This window comes from Macaca mulatta, chromosome 5 (genome assembly GCF_049350105.2).
Source record: "Macaca mulatta isolate MMU2019108-1 chromosome 5, T2T-MMU8v2.0, whole genome shotgun sequence".
NCBI classification, from domain to species: Eukaryota; Metazoa; Chordata; class Mammalia; order Primates; family Cercopithecidae; genus Macaca; species Macaca mulatta.
Window position 1 is genome coordinate 57,444,766 of NC_133410.1, and position 22,471 is coordinate 57,467,236.

At 41.2% G+C, this 22,471-nt stretch overlaps 1 protein-coding gene and 1 non-coding gene across 2 annotated transcripts in view; both read left to right on the plus strand.

Moving 5' to 3' along the window:
- CCDC158 (coiled-coil domain containing 158) overlaps positions 1-22,471 on the plus strand; it is a 102,784-nt gene that overhangs the window by 38,364 nt on the left and 41,949 nt on the right. The window contains exons 10-14 of the mRNA XM_028848487.2: positions 67-264; positions 2,271-2,753; positions 7,778-7,967; positions 12,851-13,003; positions 14,906-15,018. Of these exons, the coding sequence (XP_028704320.1) occupies positions 67-264; positions 2,271-2,753; positions 7,778-7,967; positions 12,851-13,003; positions 14,906-15,018 (1,137 nt within the window). The remainder of the gene's footprint in view (positions 1-66; positions 265-2,270; positions 2,754-7,777; positions 7,968-12,850; positions 13,004-14,905; positions 15,019-22,471) is intronic.
- Positions 13,664-13,769, plus strand: LOC114678520 (U6 spliceosomal RNA). Its single transcript, XR_003729961.1, has one exon. It is a non-coding gene; the product is annotated as a U6 spliceosomal RNA (small nuclear RNA).

The following is a 22,471-nucleotide window of genomic DNA, read 5'->3' on the forward strand; positions in this document are numbered from 1 at the left end:
ACACAATATGTTTTATCTTAATTATTTAATAGCAGGGAGGGAAAAAGCATTCCTCTCTTTTTTTAGGCTGATCTACACAAAAGGGAGAAGGAGCTGAGTCTGGAGAAGGAGCAGAATAAGCGTCTGTGGGACCGAGACACAGGCAACAGCATCACCATTGACCATCTACGGCGGGAACTGGATGACCGGAACATGGAGGTGCAGCGCCTGGAAGCCCTGCTCAAGGCCTTGAAGAGCGAGTGTCAGGGCCAGATGGAGCGGCAGGTCAGTGCCTGCGCAGGCTGTGCCATCACCAATCTCTTCTGGGGGAAAAATATATTTTATGTTTAAATAGAGCTTTTTATTTTTAACATATATGGACCTAAAATGGCTCCTAAAATAAAGCTATGGATTCTGTGAGCAATTTATGAAAACCTGACACTTATTTTTTATTTTATTTTATTTTTTGTTTATTTATTTATTTATTTTTAGATCGCACCTCCCTCTGTCACCCAGGCTGGAGTGCAGTGGCGCGATCTCGGCTCACTGCCACCTCTGCCTCCAGGGTTCAAGCGATTCTCCTACCTTAGCCTCCCAAGTAGCTGAGATTACAGGTGCGTGCCACCACGCCCAGCTAATTTTTTGAATTTTTAGTAGAGATGGGGTTTCACCATGTTAGCCAGGATGGTCTTGATCTCCTGACCTCATGGTCTGCCCACCTCAGCCTCCCAAGGTGCTGGGATTACAGGCATGAACCACTGCGCCCAGCCCACATATGTGTGTGTGTGTGTGTGTGTGTGTGTGTGTGTGTGTGTGTGTGTGTATTTTTTTTTTTTTTTGAGACACAGTCTTACTTTATTGCCCAGGGTGGAGTGCAGTGGCACAATCTCAGCTCACTGCAACCTCTGCCTCCCGGGTTCAAGCAATTCTCCTGCCTCAGCCTCCCAAGTAGCTGGGATTACAGGCATGCACCACCACACCCAGCTAATTTTTGTATTTTTAATAGAGATGGGGTTTCACCATGTTGGCCAGGCTGGTCGTGAACTTCTGACCTCAGGTGATACACTTGCCTTGGCCTCCCAAAGGGCTGGGATTACAGGCATGAGCCACCGTGCTGGGTTTTATATATATATATATATATACACTAATTAAACTAAATGTGTCAAGCTTTATCTCACTTGTACATTTTGAAAAACTAAACTCCTATCCAATTGCCTTTTCACTTTTACCTAAAACTTGGTAACCTAATAATTGCTTATTTCTGCTGCATAGAAGCATCAAATTATTGGGCAGCCTGAGGAGCAACAGGGTTGAAGGTTTCTAACAGATTTTTTTGCTTTATTTTTCTCCCAAAAGAGACTTTCCTCTCTTCCCCTGAGCCTCAGCACTGATTGAGACTGATGAGTGCATTCCATTCTGGTGCACCCACCAATAGCAAAACATGGAAATGCCTTCTTAATAGCAGTGTACTTTCTGTGCTAGGAGTACATGGTTCTAATGCTAGTTACTGCTACAGGGACATAAAAAGCATCCCATAAAAGTGTAAGCTTCTCAGAATGTGAAAGCAAACCAAGGGACAAGTCTTGCCTTAGACCCAGGCAAAGCCATTAACCTACTCTCTGGCTTAACCTGGGCAAGAAGAAAGATGAAAGGACCAACTAGAAGTCAGAATTTTCAGCTTTTCCAAACAAGGATCAGAGAATATGAATGTGTGTGTGGATAAAAGCCATTATTCATTTTTTTTTCCTCAGAGGTAGAATTAAAGGTAAAGTTGGAGGGAAATTAAAAGTAAAGGGGTAGTTATTGTAAATTCTACCACCCTTCCCCCCATTGCCAGGGTTATTTTAATCTAAATCAGTACAGAAAACATCCACAGAGGAAACTTCCCAAGACCACACTCTAGAACACCATCATGGAGGAGCATTATTATTTAATTAAGCCATCTCCACCTTGGTCTAATTAGCGTATGTCAGTCTTACATATGTTACAAGAGCTAGAGTTCTGATAGCAAAATGATTGAGTTAATTTAACTAGACATGGTTGGGTACAGTGGCTCATGCCTGAAATCCCAGCACTTTGGGAGGCCGAAGCAGGAGATCACTTGAGGCTGGGAATTTGAGAAGACCAACCTGGGGAACATAGTGAGACCCCTATCTCTTAAAAAAAAAAAAAAGATCTTACTAAACATTGCCTAATTCATTATTTCATGCTTTTAAGTTAACTTGTATCTCTCGAGGTTGCCTATACCTATCCTCCCAAATCTATGAAATTCTCTTTTCTTTAACAATCAGATGGCAGCAATTCAAGGAAAGAATGAAAGTCTAGAAAAAGTATCTTCCCTGACTGCTCAGCTTGAATCCACCAAAGAGATGCTGCGCAAAGTAGTAGAAGAGTTGACAGCCAAGAAGATGACTCTGGAGAGCTCAGAGAGGACAATATCAGACCTGACCACTTCTCTCCAGGAAAAAGAGAGAGCCATCGAGGCTACCAATGCAGAGATCACAAAGCTCCGCTCCCGGGTGGACTTGAAATTGCAGGAGCTGCAACACTTGAAAAATGAAGGGGATCACCTCAGAAATGTGCAGACAGAATGCGAGGCCCTCAAACTGCAGATGACAGAGAAGGACAAGGTGATCGAGATTCTGCGACAGCAGATTGAGAACATGACGCAGCTGGTGGGCCAGCATGGACGAACTGCTGGAGCTATGCAAGTAGAAAAAGCTCAACTGGAGAAAGAAATTAATGATAGGCGGATGGAACTAAAGGAACTTAAGGTCTGTAGAGTTTTTTTGTGGTTTAACTTCTGAAATATCATTTCTCTTATGACAGGTATGACCTGTACTGGCAAGTGGTTCTTGGTATCTGTGGACACCCTGAAACTGTTGGAAGGTATTTGTTTCTATGTGTATATGTGTGTTTTTGTGAGAAAGGATAAATACTTTTATCAGATTACAGAAGGAGTGGATGACTCGAAAACGGCTCAAAATCATGGGTACAAGAGAAAAAAGATCAGAAAATCTATTAAGTCTTTCCTGATACCACAGTTTGAAGTATTTTCTCCCTCTTCAGACAGACCTAAATTTGAACCCCGTCTCTCACTGCTTAGTTACGGTGAAACACTGGACTGTGTGCTGAATCTTGGCTTCTATATCTGATAAACAAAACCAAACCAAAAAGTAAACAAAACAAAAAACCCCCACAACCTGTTGGGTTACTGTGAGGCTTAAATCAGAAAATATATATCGAGGAATGAGCCTATTAATAGTTTCTGGCTATTTAAGAATTTAAAATTTAAATAACTTAATAATTTAAAATTTAATAAATATTAGTTTCTTTCCCCTGTTTTGGTCTCCTTCTGAACTTTCTCATACTTTATTTGTACCTGGTAAAACCTGGTTCACATTCTATATTGCCGTATCTGTGTGTGTGTGTGTGTGTCTGTGTCTGTGTGAGTGTGTTTACATAACAGTGTCTCCTTTTCCCTACAAGATTGTAGACTTCTTCAACCAGGGTGCACATCTTATTAGTCTTTGTACCTCCTGCCCAATATTTTTGTGCCTTGCACCCAGAAGGTGCTCGATAAATATTTATCAAAATTTAACACGATTTTATGTTTTTTTTTAAATTGATTTCATAGGATTTATGTCACCTTTATGTCTGACTTGGTGAGTAGTAAGAGACAAATCACATATACTGTAGATGCCTCAATTTCCTGCTTCTAAAAATAGGGCCAGCAATAGATAATTATCCATCTTATGGAAATACACAAGTTCATTGCATTAGAAAAATAGAATTTTCTATTGCTTAAGTTTTTACTTGATTATATACATTTTTTTTTTTTTTTTGAGATGGAGTCTCACTCTGTCACCCAGGCTGGAGTGCAGTGGCGTGATCTCGGCTCACTGCAAGCTCCGCCTCCTGGGTTCATGCCATTCTCCTGCCTCAGCCTCCCGAGTAGCTGGGACTACAAGCATGTGCCACCACGCCCGGCTAATTTTTTTTTTTTTTTTGTATTTTTAGTAGAGATGGGGTTTCACCATGTTAGCCAGGATGGTCTCGATCTCCTGACCTTGTGATCCACCCACCTCGGCCTCCCAAAGTGCTGGGATTACAGGCGTGAGCCACCGCGCCCGGCGATTATATACATTTTTAAATGGCCAAACTCACCGTGAAAAGGGACATAGAAAGGATTCTCAATGGCCAGTCCTACAATGAAACCCTTAGAATAGGTGTGTTGCAGGGCAGAGCCTATCAGAGGAGAAAGGATGGTTCTACCTTGCTTAGGAAGATCGCTAGTGGATTGCTAGTGTGTTAAGGTTCTAAACAGGAGAATCCCACTCTTATACTCTAAAATTTAAATCAATTTAATCCTCACAAAACTTTATGAGGGAGGCACTATTATTGTCCCATTTTACCGCTAAGGAAACTGAGACACAGAGAGTTTAACTTGCTGGAGAGCAGCACTACCTTGTGGTTTGAACCTAGGCAGCCTAAGTAGATGTTACTGTGTGCAGTGGTCCTCAGTGAGAACCGGAATCACCTGGAAGACTTTTTAAAGCGCAGACTGCTGGCCTGCTCCCAGAGTTTCTGATTCAGTAGGACTAGGATGGGGTTTGAGATTTGGTGTTTCTGAACAAGTTTCCAGATGATGTGGATACTGCTGGTCCTGAGAGCATCCATCAGGATCTGTGTTAGTGCCTCAAAGGAATGTGGAGCTCATGACTCGAGGGTCAGTGAAAGCTTCAGAGAGAGCTGGGAACCTGAAATGGGCAAAAACTAGGCAAAGAGAAGGAAGGACGGCGTTCCAAGCCCGAGGAGAAGCCTAGTCTGTAATTTAGCCTAGAGATGGTGTGGGAGACATTAAAGGTTTAGGGGTAGGAAGGAGGGGGTAACATGAAGAAGGCAGTGTTGGAAGCGGATTAATCTGGCATCAGTATGCAGAAGTGGCTTAGAGAGAGCAAAACTAATTTTCAGTTCCTAAATATGGAGCTGGAGCAGCTTCAGGGAATAATTTCCTAGGTAAGTAGAGTTTCACACGGACACAAAGAACATAAGTTTAAAACTCAAGTCCTAAAGCCACATCCACTTCCTTCTGTGATCTGGTAAGAAAAAAAGGTGGGGGAATTGTAGCCCTAGAAGGTATGGTTTCTCTCCTGGTTTCTGTCACCTCTTCAGAGTGGGTACTGCACACACTGACAGCAGAGAAGCAGAGTGACTTTTATTTCAATAACCGTGGGCCCCAGAGCTAGACCTCTCTTAAAAACAAATAAATAATAAGACTAAGAAAGGATGAATTCTATCAGCTGGCCTCAAGAGGTGGAACAGGAGCAGCACTCATCCTGTGTGTGTTGTGATGCCTTAGGTTGTCCCAGGGAAATCCCTCCCCATCCCTTACTGCATGAGGCCAGCTGGATTTAGTGTGACAGTTGCCAGGAGTAGCTAGGCAGAGATCAGATAGCCCAGATTAGGGCCCTTACTTCCCAAACCCATCACAGGCGGGTAGTGAGACAAGCCTGGAGCTCCCCGCCAATCCTTTTTGAACAGCCAGAAGCTTGTCATGTGGCTATATTTCAGATGTATCACTGGTCTCTGCAGTTAAACTGCTGCTATAGCAGTCAAATCGCATCTGTCAGGATACTAAGGCCAGTAGGGGAATAATTTGGAGAAACAATCTGATGACCAAAGAAAGTCAATTTTTTTTTCAAATGTCACTTATTTGGAAGGATCTAGGTCAGTTCTGTCCAACAGAAATACAGTATAAGTGACATATATAATTTTAAGTTTTCTAGTAGATACATAAAAAGAAATGTGAAAGTTAGCAGGCACTGTGGCAGTCCATATGCAAAGTGATGGCAATCCAGACCTGGAGATTGGGCGGGATTTGGTCAACAGCTGGGTATGAGGGGTGAGGGACAGGGAAAGACATGGCGACTTTGTGAGTTCAAACTTAGACTGGCAACATGGTAGTGCCTCTAACAGAGAAGAGTCAGAAAGGACTATAGGGGAAAGCCCTCTGAAGAAGGAATAGGAATGTTTGGGTCAGAGTCTGCAGAAGCATGCCATGCTGGGGGTTTCTGACAGTTGGAAATGCCGAATTAGAGTTGTCATATTCACATTTCCTACTCTATTCAAAGGACCAGATACTTTCACCACCACAAACCACCCCAGTCTAAGCTCTCACCTCTCTTGTTTGGTCTTCCAGTTGCCTTCTCACTGGTCTGCATGCTTCTCCCCCTACCCCCACACCAACCACTGTTTTCCTTCATACTAGAGCCAGAGTTGTATTTTTAAATCGTTACACTACATCACTCTCATACTCAAAACTGTCCAATGACTTCTTGACTCACAATGAATGCTCAAGTTCTTGCATTGCCTCTAAGCAACCTGTTCTTTCCCTTGGTCCCTCTCTGACTTCATCTCCTACTCACCCCAGAGCTCTTCCCAGACTGTCCATGTGGCTTGTCCTTATGCTCCTTGAGCATCTGCTTAGATGTTATGTCATGAGAGAGGCCTTTCCTTGCCAACTGTGGCAGGGTCCCCAAGACTGACCCCAGATTTGATGATTCCCTAGGAGGACTCGCCAGACTCAGCGTATAATCATACACAACCAAGACTGACCCCAGATTTGATGATTCCCTAGGAGAACTCGCCAGACTCAGCATATAATCATACACAAGGCTAGGATTTATTACAGTGAAAGGATACAAAGCAAAATCAGCAAAATGAAAAGGCACATGGGGCAAAATCCAGATAAGGCCAGGCTGAGCTTCCAAGAGCCCTCTACTAGTAGAGTTATGCAGGACATGCTTACTTCCTACTCCACTCCCTGCCCCAGTAAGACACTGTGACAACACCTGTCAAGTGTTGCTAACCAGAGAAGCTCATTAAAGCCTCAGTGCCCGGGTTTTTATATTGGAGATTGGTCCCATAGGCCCCTCTACCTGGTAGGTATCCAGATTCCAGGCTCCCAGAAGGAAAACAGGGGTTCAGCATAAACCACATTGTTTGCACAAACAGTTTAGGCACACTGAGCCACTCTTATTAGGGTGGTGGGAACCCTCCCAAAATCCAAGTTCCCAGATAACAGTCAAGGGCCAACCTCGTAAGCCGGCCTTTCTAAGGAGAGCCCCCAAACTTGCTGTGTGAACTCTTTCTGCACACCAGCTTACCTCGAGTAGCAACCCCTCCCTTGCATTCATTCTGTACCCCTCACCAGCTTTTATTATTATTCTTGCCACTCCTCTTACCTGACATATTAAATATCTGTTTTTCTTCTCTTCTTACTAGAGGAGGCCATGAAGACAAAGCCATTGTTTTGTTTATTGCTGTCAAGGGCCAGGACTAGGGTAAGGTAAGTCAGGTGCCCAGGTTGGAGGCCCTCACCTGGCTGCCTCACTTGCATTACCCTGGTCATAGCCCTGCTTCTATATCTCTTGCATGTAAAATAGTTCCTGCCACAAAGAAGGTTCTTAATATGTATTTTTTGAATGAATAGATAGAATAGGAATAATGAAGGGTTGTTTCAAGCAATACTAGGAATTGACATCTAAGGTTAAAAGAAAGTGAAATATTTTTCCCACTTTTTATTGATGCTTTATAATAAAATACAAATTTAGTGTCCTGAGAAGTAATGAAAAGATAATAAATATAGATGGAATACAGATAGAGGGCAGAAAAGGATATTAAGTAGGAGACTGTTGTCAGATTTTAGGACTGTGTTAGCAGATATCAATTATAACTATACATGTACATATTTTTTACTTCTATATCTATCATTTGTATTTATCCATATATTTAGATTTTAAAAGATAAAAAAGATGCAAAGATCCGGGAGCTTGAGGCCAGAGTGAGTGACTTGGAGCTGGAAAAGGTGAAGCTGGTGAATGCAGGCTCTGAGCGACTCCGTGCAGTGAAGGACATCAAACAAGAGAGAGATCAATTATTAAATGAGGTGAAAACAAGTAGGAATGAATTAAACAGTCTTTCAGGTATGTTGCTTCAGTGCAAATCCTACTAAAAAATAAGTCTTATCAGTGAAGCCAATATAGACCCTAGCACAATTGCAAAAGAAGGGTGTCTCACTCACATGACAAACATAAATTGTTATGTTGCCCCCATGAAGTTACTCATAGCATGAAATCTCATAGTTCTCATGAAGAGCTTCCACATCTTACACTTACTGACCTTAACTTTAGTCAGCCCTCAGTATACTGGAAATTCCGTACTGAATTTCCAAGAGAAGTGTAAGGTATCCAGAGTCCAGGCTTCCAAAAGGAAAACAGATGTTCACATAAATCACATTGTTTGCACAGTTTTGTGTTTATGAAAGTGGAAACCTTGAGTCCTTTGAGTCAGATAGCTTGATTAGAGGTTTACTAAGTGACATGTTGTGAAAATAGACATGTGAATTTATTGAAAGGAAAAATCCATGGCCTTACGTTAAACTGTGAAACACTCAAGTTTGTGATTGATATGTGTATTAGTCCCTTTTTGCATTGCTGTAAAGAACTACCTCAGACCGGGTAATTTATTTCATTTTTTTTTTTTTGAGACAGAGTCTCGCTCTGTCGTCCAGGCTGGAGTGCAGTGGTGTGATCTCAGCTCACTGCAAGCTCCGCCTCCCGGGTTCATGCCATTCTCCTACCTCAGCCTCCTGAGTAACTGAGACAACAGGTGCCCACCACCACCCCTGGCTAATTTTTTGTATTTTTAATAGAGATGGGGTTTCACCATGTTAACCAGGATGGTCTCCATCTCCTGACCTCGTGATCCACCTGCCTCGGCCTCCCAAAGGCATGAGCCACTGCACTCAGCCCAGACTGGGTATTTATAAAGAAATGAGGTTTAATTGACTCACAGTTCTGCAGGCTGTACAGGAAGCATGGTTTGGAGGCCTCAGAAAACTTAAAATCATGGAAGATGACGGAGAAGCAAGCACATATTCACATGGCAGCAGGAGAGAGAGAGAGAGAGAGAGAGAGAGCACACAAAGGGGGAGGTGCTACACACTTTGAAACAACCAGATCACATGAGAACTCACTCACTGTCACAAGAACAGCAAGGGGGTAATCTGCCCCCATGAGCCAGTCACTTTCCACAAGGCCCCTCCTCCAACACTGGAAATTATAGCAGGACATGAGATTTCAGTCGGGACACCAAGCCAAACCATATCATTCTGCCCCTGGGCCCTCCCAAATCTCATGTCCTTCTTACATTTCAAAACACAATCACGCCTTCCCAATAGTCCCCCAAAGTCTTCACTCATTCCAGCATTAACTCAAAAGTCCAAGTCCAAAGTCTCATCTGAGACAAGGCAAATCCCTTCTACCTATGAGCCTGTAAAATAAAAAACAAGTTAGTTACTTCCAAGATATATTGAGGGTACCAGTATTGGGTAGATGTTCCTGTTCCAAAAGAGATAAATTGGCCAAAGCAAAGGGGCTACAGGGCCCATGCAAGTCCGAAACCCTACAGGGCAGTCATTAAATTTCTAAGCTTTAAAATAATCTCCTTTGACTCCATGTCTCACATTCAGGGCATGCTCATGTAAGGGGTGGGCTTCCAAAGCCTTGGGCAGCTCTGCCTCTGTGACTCTGCAGGGTACAGCCCCCGTGGCTGCTTTCATGGGCTGGCACTGAGTGCCTGTGACTTTTCCAGGCACACAGTGCAAAGCTGTCAGTGGATCTATGGATCTACCATTCTGGGGTGTGGAGGACAGTGGCCCACTTCTCATGGCTCCACTGGGCAGTGCTCCAGTGCAGGCTTTGTGTGGGGGTCCCAACCCCACATTTCCCCTCTGCACTTCCCTAGTAGGGGTTCTCCATGAGGGCTCTGCTCCTGCAGCAAACTTCCGCCTGGACATCCAGGCATTCACATATATCCTCTGAAATCTAGATGGAGGCTCCCAAGCCTCAACTCTTGCCCTCTGTACACCCACAGCCCCAACACCACATGGAAGCTGCCAAGACTTGGGGCTTGCACTCTCTGAAACAACAGCCCGAGCTGGGCCTTGGCCCCTGTTAACCACAGTTGGAATTGGAGCAGCTGAAATGCCGGGCACCATGTCCCAAGACTGCATGGAGCAGCAGGGCTCTGGATCTGGCCCACGAAATGATTTTTTCCCTTCTAGGCCTCCAGGCAAGTGATGGGAGTGGCTTCTGAGAAGGTCTCTGAAATGACCTGGAGGCATTTTCCCCATTGTCTTGGCTGTGAACATTTGGCTCCTCTTATGCATATTTCTGCAGCCTTGAATTTCTCCCCAGAAAATGGATTTTTCTTTTCAACTGCATGGTTGGGCTGCAAATTTTCCAAACTTTTTTGCTCTACTTCCCTTTTAAATATAAGTTCTAGCTTCAGGTTATTTCTTTTTTAATGCAAATAAGCATAGGCTTTTAGGAGCAGCCAGGCCACATCTTGAACACTTTGCTGCTTAGAAATTTCTTCTGCTAGATACCCTAAATCACCTCTCTCAAGTTCAAAGTTCCATAGATTCCTAGAGCAAGGGCACAGTGCTGCCAATCTCTTTGCTAAAGCATAGCAAGAATGATCTTTACTTCAGTTCCCAATAAGTTCCTCATCTCCATCTGAGACTTCTTCAGCCTGGACTTCATTGTTCATATCACTGTCAGCATTTTGGTCACAACAATTTAACAAGCTTCTAGGAGTTCCAAACTTTCCCACATCTTCCTGTCTTCTTCTGATCTCTCCAAATTGTTACAACCTGTATCTGTTACCCAGTTCCAAAGCTACTTTCACATTTTCAGGTATCTGTAGAGCAGTATCCTACTTCTCTGGTACCAATTTTCTGTATTAGTTCATTTTTTGCATTGCTATAAAGAACTACCTGAGAATGAGTAATTTGTGAAGAAAAGAGGTTTAATTGACTCACAGTTCTGCAGGCTGCACAGGAAGCATGGCTGGTAGGTCTCAGAAAACATAATCATGGTGGAAGGTGAAGGGGAAGCAAGCACATCTTCACATGGTAGCAGTAGAAAGAGAGAGAGAGCGAAGAGGGAGGTGCTACACACTTTCAAACAACCAGATCTCATGAGAACTCACACACTATCACAAGAACAGCAAGGGGGAAATCCTTCCCCATGATCCAATCACCTCCCACAAGGCCCCTCCTCCAACACTGGGAATTGCAATAGGACATGAGATTTGGGTCAGAACACAGAGCCAAACCATATTAGTATGGTATGAAGTATCATGTACTTCATAAAGTCAGAAGTTACTGAGCATTTACTATGTGCAAGACACTGTGATAGAACTTGGAAACCCCACAATGAAGCTCACAGTCCAGTGGGGAGATAAACCTAGATAAACCAGTGTGTGAGGCACAATGAAAGTTATTGAATACAAAGATAGCACAGAGGATACAGAATTTACCTCCTGTAGGGAGTGACGTCTGTACTGGGCTTGAAAGAGGAAAAGGAATTCGGCAGGTGAAAAAGAAGTGCAGGGGACATTCCAGGCAGAGAGAACATTATGGGCAAATGCATGAAGCCATGAAATATCAAAATGTGACCTGAGAAGTATTACCTGGAGCAAAAGTACAAATGAATGAGGGCTAAGAAATAAGGCAGAATAGATAGGTAGAGCTGGGTAATGTGGAGCCCACAAAGGATATTAAGTAGGAGATTTTCTGTCAGATTTTAGATGGACTGTGTTAGTAAGTAAATTAGAGAAAAGAAAGGCAGACCAAGCAGTTAAGGAGGATTTTTGCAGTAGTCCCAGATAAATAGAATGAGGACTTGAACTAAGGCAGCGGCAGTGAGAATGGAAGGAAAGAATTAAGAATATTTTTGGGCCGGGCGCGGTGGCTCAAGCCTGTAATCCCAGCACTTTGGGAGGCCGAGGCGGGTGGATCACGAGGTCAGGAGATCGAGACTATCCTGGCTAACATGGTGAAACCCCGTCTCTACTAAAAATACAAAAAACTAGCCAGGCGTGGTGGCGGGCGCCTGTAGTCTCAGCTACTTGGGAGGCTGAGGCGGGAGAATGGCGTGAACTCGGGAGGCGGAGCTTGCAGTGAGCCGAGATCACGCCACTGCACTCCAGCCTGGGAGACACAGCAAGACTCCGTCTCAAAAAAAAAAAAAAAAAAGAATATTTTTGGAGGTTAAATCAACAGGACTTAGTTGTTGCAGGGATTAAGTGTAGGTTTCAGGATTTCAGTTTGTGGTATTGGAAAATCAGTCTCAGCAACTGAGAGAGGGAACCAAAAGGAAAGGCAGGCTTGAGGGCTAGAGGATGAGATGTAGTCACTGTGAGGCAGTTGGTTTCAGGTAGCACGAGGACATCTACATGGAGATGTCTGGACAAAGGGAGCTGGAGCTTTGATCCTTTTACATATAAATCTAATCATAGAAGTAGATACATATAAATAAATGTGTGTGTGTGTGTGTGTGCGTGTGTGTATTCTAGTATATCAAATGATGAGTTTGTGCCAGGTGTTTTCATAGATACTGGAGATAAGTCAGATAAGACAGATGGCAGCCTCAGGTTATTTATAGTGTCATGGAGATTCATCTACCAGCAGATGGTGGTTAACTCTACTCTAGTGGACATGGTCATCCAAGAAGAAGGTTTAAGATGAAATAACTGCAAACTAATTACAATGTTTGGGAAAAAACAATGAGTAGTAAGTGGGTAAAGGAGGAATAGGATCCACCCAAGCAGATTAAAAAGAAAGAGTCATATCCCTGGAATTGTGTATGTACATCTCATTTCTGTAACAAAGGAAGATGTAATTAAATGAGTTATCTTCCATTTCTAAAATTCTGCGATCATTAATTACAGATAAAATGTACTTAATTAACAATGGGATAGAAAAAAGTAACCATCTGTTATTGATTATCACATTGTATAGAGGAGTATGAAGTCTTAAAAAGGAATTTCCGAAACAAAAGTGAAGAAATGGAAATGACTACAAATAAGCTGAAAATGCAGTTAAAATCTGCACAGTCTGAACTAGAACAGACAAGAAATACATTAAAATCAATGGAAGGATCTGATGGTCATGGTATGCTCTGTTAGATGTAAAATTTTTTCTTCTGTTTTTAATTTAATGGTCTAAATTCGTTAAAACACAAACCCAAATACATTACCTACCACCTCTTCACAGTGCTAAATGATATGAGAAATATACAATAGTAGGTATTGATGATGGATGTTATGTAGCAGTAGTTAATTGTTTTTAGGGAAATTGCCATGGAGTTAATTTAATCCCTAAGCTATCTGAATCTTTCCTTTCCTGTGGCTATTTCAGTAATTTCTAACAGATCTCAGTATCCATTAATGTCAAGTAATTATTTTTAAGGATATAAATACAAGTTACCAGTAATTTCCATTCAACCCTTTATTTTTCAACATGTACATTATATAAACTGTAGGTCTGTGGCTAGTTGGCAGTTCTTGATTCCTTCACTGTGATAAAAATGAGAAGGAATCCTGGAAATTGAATTGTTAGGTGAGGGGACTCTTCTCACCACCTATACTTATTCCCCTTTTACCTTGCTGCCCATACTAATGCAGAGAGATAAAAAGGTTATCTTCCAGTTCATGTTATTCATATAATTGTTGACATGACCATATTAGCTGACCATAGGAATTAATATTTATCTAATTAAAGTGTACATTTTTCCGTTTCTCAATATTTTTTAATATCAGAAGATTTATTTTTGTGCTCGCTTTGGCAGCACTTATACTAAAATTAGAACAATATAAAGAAGATTACCATAGTCTCTGTGCAAGGACGACCACAAATTCTTGATGTGTTTCATATTTTGTGTGGTTTGGCCCTTAACTGGTTAACACAGATAAACTCGTTGGGTTTGGAGAAGTCACTCGAGAGGTCTTTTGGGGTCTGCTGCCCCTACTCCTCAGACAGCAACCCTGCCTTACTGTCGGGCATCTTCACAACCACCTCAGGGACATTACAATTATTAAGTTACCTAGAGAACCCTTGTATTCTCATTCAAATTCTTGTTTTTATTTTTTAAATCAACTTTAAATAAAAAAAAACATTTGTTTGAGAATATTACCTTTCAAGGCCAACCATGATCCACTTAATCAGCCCATAATTCTTCAAAGTGGTGAGCAAATGATGTCAGACTTTTAACCTATTAATAAATCAATATACAGTCCCTGTTTTGACAGTTTAGATAGAAGAACTATATCTTGTTAATGAGAAGTCAGACCTTTCATTCTGATGGCTTGTTTATAATGAATGGTATATTTTCATTTTTCTTTTTAACCTCTAAATTATAGCCAGACTGGACTCTAAGCTGTGGCATTTTCAGTCCTTTTTCCTCAGCTGACTATAAGAAAAAAAAAATTAGATATGCTTATGCTGGCAGTTTGGCTACTGAGATGGTAGTGAGTTCCAAGCACATGACAACAATCATGAGAATAAAAATTGGAGGGTTTGTGATATCACGGACCCTTTAAAAAGATACACTAGATGTCTCATGCAGTATTTTAAGTATGAGTTTCTGGAAAAATCATTTTAGTAATAAAACAATATATGTTATTCTTTATGTGACACCCCCATATCTACACACACACACGTATTATATATTATAAATTTCCCTACATGTGTAAGTATGAGTTTAGTCAATGTTATTGTTATTACTGGAAAGGTGGCAACGTATCATGGTCAATGAAATTAATCCCAGTGGCAAAAACCCCGTAAAACATGATTATATGTATGTTTCCCAGCTAAAAATCTCTAGTAGTAGTTAAAAGTTATTATATTCCAATATTATGAAAACCAAAGACATTTGTCCATGATCTTTTCCTTGAAATTGCCCAGATAACTTGGAGGATCTTACTTGTCACCTTCTCATAAAGTTTAACCATCAAATTACCATAGTCTCTCAAACTTAAGAACCTAAGGCATAGTTTGCCTCTTTTTTTTTCCCAGCTATGAAAGTGGCAATGGGGATGCAAAAGCAAATCACAGCCAAAAGAGGTCAGATAGATGCCCTTCAGAGCAAGATACAGTTTTTGGAAGAGGCAATGACAAATGCAAATAAGGTGGGTCGCTGTCCTCAGAATGGGGAAACCAACATGTTCACTCACGGACAGACCACAAGACAGAATAAGATGAAGCAGAGATGCAAAGTGCAAGGGGAAGAGGAAAGCTTATTTCTAGGTGAGAGAACAAGGGAAAAGTTCCTAGAAAAGCATTTGAGCAGAATGATGAAAGACAGCTACTATTTTAAACATGGGGGGGTCACGCCCAAGATGGCCAAATAGGAACAGCTCCAGCCTCCAGCTCCCAGCGTGAGCGACACAGAAGACGGGTGATTTCTGCATTTTCAACTGAGGTACTGGGTTCATCTCACTGGGGCATGTCAGACAGTTGGTGCTGGTCCACGGGTGCAGCCTGACCAGCAAGAGCTGAAGCAGGGCGAGGCATCACCTCACGTGGGAAGCACAAGGGGGAAAGGAATTCCTTTTCCTAGCAAAAGGAAAGTGAAACACACAACACCTGGAAAATGGAGTAACTCCTACCCTAATACTGTGCTTTACCAAGGGTCTTAGCAAATGGCACACAAGGAGATTATATCCCACACCTGGCCCGGAGGGTCCCACACCCACGGAGCCTCCCTCATTGCTAGCACAACAGTCTGAAATCTAACTGCAAGGCAGCAGCGAGGCTGGGGGAGGGGTGCCCGCCGTTGCTGAGGCTTAAGTAGGTAAACAAAGCCTCTGGGAAGCTCGAATTGGGTGGAGCCCACCACAGCTCAAGGAGGCCTGCCTGCCTCTCTACACTCCTCCTCTGGGGACAGGGCATAGCTAAACAAAAAGTAGCAGAAACCTCAGCAGAGGTAAACGTCCCTGCCTGACAGCTTTGAAGAGGGCAGTGGATCTCCCAGCACGGAGGTTGAGATCTGAGAATGGACAGACTGCCTGCTCAAGTGGGTCCCTGACCCCTGAGTAGCCTAACTGGGAGACATCCCCCACTAGGTGCAGACCGACATCTCACACCTCACACAACTGGGTACATCCCTGAGACGAAGCTTCCAGAGCAAGAATCAGACAGCAACACTCGCTGTTCAGCAATATTCTATCTTCTGCAGCCTCCGCTGCTGATACCCAGGCAAACAGAGTCTGGAGTAAACCTCAAGCAAACTCCAACAGACCTGCAGCTGAGGGTCCTGACTGTTAGAAGGAAACCTAACAAACAGAAAGGACAAACACACCAAAACCCATCAGTACGTCAGCATCATCAAAGACAAAAGGCAGATAAAACCACAAAGATGGGGGAAAAGCAGTGCAGAAAAGCTGGAAATTCAAAAAATCAGAGCACATCTCCCCCTCCAAAAGAATGCAGCTCATCGCCAGCAACGGAACAAAGCTGGACCGAGAATGACTTTGACGAGTTGAGAGAAGAAAGCTTCAGTCGATCAAACTTCTCAGAGCTAAAGGAGGACCTATGTAACCAGTGCAAAGAAACTAAAAACCTTGAAAAAAGATTTGACAAATGGCTAAGTAGAATAACCAATGTAGAGAAGTCCTTAAAAAAACTGATAGCGATGAAAACCATAACACGGGAACTATGTGACAGATGCACAAAGCTTCAGTAACTGACTTGATCAACTGGAAGAAAGAGTATCAGAGATTGAAGATCAAATGAATGAAATGAAGCGAGAAGAGAAGCGTAGAGAAAAAAGAGAAAAAAAATGAACAAAGCCTCCAAGAAATATGGGATTATGTGAAAAGACCAAATCTACATCTGATTGGTGTGCCTGAAAGTGACGGGGAAAATGGAACCAAGTTGGAAAACACTCTGCAGGATATCATCCAGGAGAACTTCCCCAACCTAGTAAGGCAGGTCAGCATTCAAATTCAGGAAATACAGAGAACACCATAAAGATACTCCTCGAGAAGAGCAACTCCAAGACACATAACTGTCAGATTCACCAAAGTTGAAATGAAGGAAAAAATGTTAAGGGCAGCCAGAGAGAAAGGTCGGGTTACCCACAAAGGGAGGCCCATCAGACTAACAGCAGATCTCTCGGCAGAAACTCTCCAAGCCAGAAGAGAGTGGGGGCCAATATTCAACATTCTTAAAGACAAGAATTTTCAACCCAGAATTTCATATCCAGCCAAACTAAGTTTCATAAGTGAAGGAGAAATAAAATCCTTTACAGATAAGCAAATGCTTAGAGATTTTGTCACCACCAGGCCTGCCCTACAAGAGATCCTGAAGGAAGCACTAAACATGGAAAGGAACAGCAGGTACCAGCCATTGCAAAAACATGCCAAAATGTAAAGTCCAGCAATGCTAGGAAGAAAATGCATCAACTAACTAGCAAAATAACCAGCTAATGTCATAATGACAGCATTAAGTTCACACGTAACAATATTAAGCTTAAATGTAAATGGACTAAATGGTCCAATTAAAAGACACAGACTGGCAAATTGGATAAAGAGTCAAGACCCATCAGTTTGCTGTATTCAGGAGACCCATCTCACATGCAGAGACACACATCAGCTCAAAATAAAGGGATGGAGGAAGATCTACCAAGCAAATGGAAAACAACAAAAAAAAAAAGCAGGGGTTGCAATCCTAGTCTCTGATAAAACAGACTTTAAACCATCAAAGATCGAGAGACAAAGAAGACCATTACATAATGGTAAAGGGATCAATTCATCAGAAAGAGCTAACTATCCTAAATATATATGGACCCAATACAGGAGCACCCAGATTCATAAAGCATGTCCTTAGAGACTTACAAAGAGACGTAGACTCCCGTACAATAATAATGGGAGACTTTAACACCCCACTGTCAACATTAGACAGATCGAGACAGAAAGTTAACAAGGATATCCAGGAATTGAACACAACTCTGCACCAAGTGGACCTAATAGACGTCTACAGAACTCTCCACCCCAAAACAACAGAATATACATTCTTCTCAGCACCACATCACACTTATTCCAAAATTGACCACGTAGTTGGAATTAAAGCACTCCTCAGCAAATGTAAAAGAACAGAAATTATAACAAACTGTCTCTCAGACCACAGTGCAATCAAACTAGATCTCAGGACTAAGAAACTCAATCAAAACCACTCAACTACATGGAAACTGAGCAACCTGCTCCTGAATGACTACTGGGTACATAATGAAATGAAGGCAGAAATAAAGATGTTCTTTGAAACCAATGAGAACAAAGATACAACATACCAGAATCTCTGGGACACTTTTAAAGCAGTGTGTAGAGGGAAATCTATAGCACTAAATGCCCACAAGAGAAAGCAGGAAAGATCTAAAATTGACACCCTAACATCACAATTAAAAGAACTAGAGAAGCAAGAGCAAACACATTCAAAAGCTAGCAGAAGGCAAGAAATAACTAAGATCAGAGCAGAACTGAAGGAGACAGAGACACAAAAAACCCTCCAAAAAATCAATGAATCCAGGAGCTGGTTTTTTGAAAACATCAACAAAATTGATAGACTTCTAGCAAGACTAATAAAGAAAAAAAAAAGAGAGAAGAATCAAATAGATACAATAAAAAATAATAAAGGGTATATCACCACCAACCCCACAGAAATACAAACTACCATCAGAGAATACTGTAAACACCTCTATGCAAATAAACTAGAAAACCTAGGAGAAATGGATAATTTCCTGGACACTTACACTCTCCCAAGAGTAAACCAGGAAGAAGTTGAATCCCTGAATAGACCAATAGCAGGCTCTGAAATTGAGGCAATAATTAATAGCCTACCAACCAAAAAAAGTCCAGGACCAGACAGATTCACAGGCGAATTCTACCAGAGGTACAAGGAGGTGTTGATACCATTCCTTCTGAAATTATTCCAATCAATAGAAAAAGAGGGAATCCTCCCTAACTCATTTTACAAGGCAACATCATCCTGATACGAAAGCCTGGCAGAGATACAACAAAAAAAGAGAATTTTAGACCAATATCCCTGATGAACATCGATGCAAAAATCCTCAATAAAATACTGGCAAACTGAATCCAGCAGCACATCAAAAAGGTTATCCACCATGATCAAATGGGCTTCATCCCTGGGATGCAAGGCTGGTTCAACATATGCTACTCAATAAACATAATCCAGCATATAAACAGAACCAAAGACAAAAACCACATGATTATCTCAATAGATGCAGAAAAGGCCTTTGACAAAATTCAACAGCCCTTCATGCTAAAACCTCTCAATAAATTCGGTATTGATGGAACGTATCTCAAAATAATAAGAGCTATTTATGACAAATCCATAGCCAATATCATACTGAATGGGCAAAAACTGGAAGCATTCCCTTTAAAAACTGGCACAAAACAGGGATGCCCTCTCTCACCACTCCTATTCAACATAGTGTTGGAAGTTCTGGCTAGGGCAATCAGGCAAGAGAAAGAAATCAAGAGTATTCAGTTAGGAAAAGAAGAAATCAAATTGTCCCTCTTTGCAGATGACATGATTTTCTATTTAGAAAACCCCATTGTCTCAGCCCAAAATCTCCTTAAGCTGATAAGCAACTTCAGCAGTCTCAGGATATAAAATCAATGTGCAAAAATCACAAGCATTCTTATACACCAGTAACAGACAAACAGAGAGCCAAATCATGAATGAACTCCCATTCACAATTGCTTCAAAGAGAATAAAATACCTAGGAATCTAACTTACAAGGGATGTAAAGGACCTCTTCAAGGAGAACTGCAAACCACTGCTCAGTGAAACAAAAGAGGACACAAACAAATGGAAGAATATTCCATGCTCATGGATAGGAAGAATCAATATTGTGAAAATGGCCATACTGCCCAAGGTCATTTATAGATTCAATGCCATCCCCATTAAGCTACCAATGAGTTTCTTCACAGAATTGGAAAAAACTGCTTTAAAGTTCATATGGAACCAAAAAAGACCCCGCATTGCCAAGACAATCCTAAGTCAAAAGAACCAAGCTGGAGGCATCACGCCACCTGACTTCAAACTATACTACAAGGCTACAGTAACCAAAACAGCATGGTACTGGTACCAAAACAGCGATATAGACCAATGGAACAGAACAGAGCCCTCAGAAATAATACCACACATCTACAGCCATCTGATCTTTGACAAGCCTGACAAAAACAAGAAATGGGGAAAGGATTCCCTATTTAATAAGTGGTGCTGGGAAAATTGGTTAGCCATAAGTAGAAAGCTGAAACTGGATCCTTTCCTTACTCCTTATGCGAAAATTAATTCAAGATGGATTAGAGACTTAAATATTAGACCTAAAACCATAAAAACCCTAGAAGAAAACGTAGGTAATACTATTCAGGACATAGGCATGGGCAAGGACTTCATGTCTAAAACACCAAAAGCAACGGCAACAAAAGCCAAAATTGACAAATGGGATCTAATTAAACCAAAGAGCTTCTGCACAGGAAAAGAAACTACCATCAGAGTGAACAGGCAACCTACAGAATGGGAGAAAATTTTTGCAATCTACTCATCTGACAAAGGGCTAATATCCAGAACCTACAAAGAACTCAATCAAATTTACAAGAAAAAAACAAACAACCCCATCAAAAAGTGGGCAAAGGATATGAACAGACACTTCTCAAAAGAAGACATTCATACAGCCAACAGACACATGAAAAAATGCTCCTCATCACTTGCCATCAGAGAAATGCAAATCAAAACCACAATGAGATACCATCTCACACCAGTTAGAATGACAATCATTAAAAAATCAGGGAACAGCAGGTGCTGGAGAGGATGTGGAGAAATAGGAACACTCTTACACTGTTGGTGGGGCTGTAAACTAGTTCAACCATTGTGGAAAACAGTGTGGTAATTCTTCAAGGATCTAGAACTAGAAATACCATTTGACCCAGCCATCCCATTACTGGAGATATACCCAAAGGATTATAAGTCATGCTGCTATAAAGACACATGCACACGTATGTTTATTGCGGCACTATTCACAATAGCAAAGACTTGGAATCAACCCAAATGTCCATCAGTGACAGACTGGATGAAGAAAATGTGGCACATATACTATGAAATACTATGCAGCCATAAAAAAGGATGAGTTTGTGTGCTTTGTAGAGACATGGATGCAGCTGGAAGCCATTATTCTCAGCAAACTATCGCAAGAACAGAAAACCAAATACCGCATGTTCTCACTCATAGGTGGGAATTGAACAATGAGATCACTTGAACACAGGAAGGAGAACATCACACACCAGGTCGTATTGTGGGGAGGGGGGAGGGAGGAGGGATAACATTAGGAGATATACCTAATGTAAATGACGAGTTAATGGGTGCAGCACATCAACATGGCACATGTATACATACGTAACAAACCTGCACATTGTGCACATGTACCCTAGAACTTAACATATAAAAAAATAAAAAATAAAAATAAAGGAAAGCATTATTTACTAGGAAAGGCAAGTTAATGAATGCCAAATAGAAAAAAAAAATCTACATTTGTTTAATGGTAAAATGATCCTGTCTACAATTGCTTGTCTCATTATTTTTCTCTGCTACAGGTCTGTGATCAACTTGACTGTAGAAACAGCAGCTTATTGTTATATCTTCCAGTGCCTATGAGAATGTTTGAGTTTGAACATGTAATAGAAGCCTGATGAATGGTGGCTAAGTGGATGAATAAAACAATTAGTGAATCAGTTCAAATCAGAACCAACCAGAATCAACACTTTTATAATATTTTAAAGCTCTCAGAATATTCTTATACTTGAATCAGGATCAAATCAGCATTTGATTTGGCCTTAAAAATCAATTTAAAAAAAGACTAATAATGCAAATGATCAAAAATCATGAATGGAAAGTTTATAAAAGAAGAAATACAAATATATCAATATACATATGAAAATCTGTTAACATTGCTAGCTGCTTAATTATTAAAATGCAAAATAAAGTAAATATGAGACACTGTCAGATTCCATGGATTCTAGTTCAAATCTGGGCACACAATGTTTATGTAATAACCATTCCATGTATTGAATATTCTCTTTATTGGATAAAAGAACGACACAATTCAAACAAAACAAAACAAAACAAAACGTGGGAAATGGGAAAAAGAACATTCTTGGTAGAGGCAAGAAATGATTATAAACAAAATACAGTGAGTTCCATTATAATGTGACATACATGTTTCTAAAATCGTTGTGCTATGCAAAATTGTGTAATAAAAACCACAGGGCTTATGGGAACAATGGGATCAGGAGCACCACACTAACAAATTTCATTTGTGATGCATAAAAAAATAGGAACCTAATAAAAACAATAGCAGTTTTACACATACTAAATTGTTAAGAAATATATAAATACAACAATAAGTATAGCTCTTTGTCTTAAAAATGACCAGAAGTTTTCTTAAGTGTATATGCAGCTTGTATGTTATTGTGGAGGAGTAGAAGGAGAGTTTCCTGTAACATTGCATGTATATGGATGTGGTTCATAACACATGGTAAAACTGAGGTAGCTGGTAGGTGG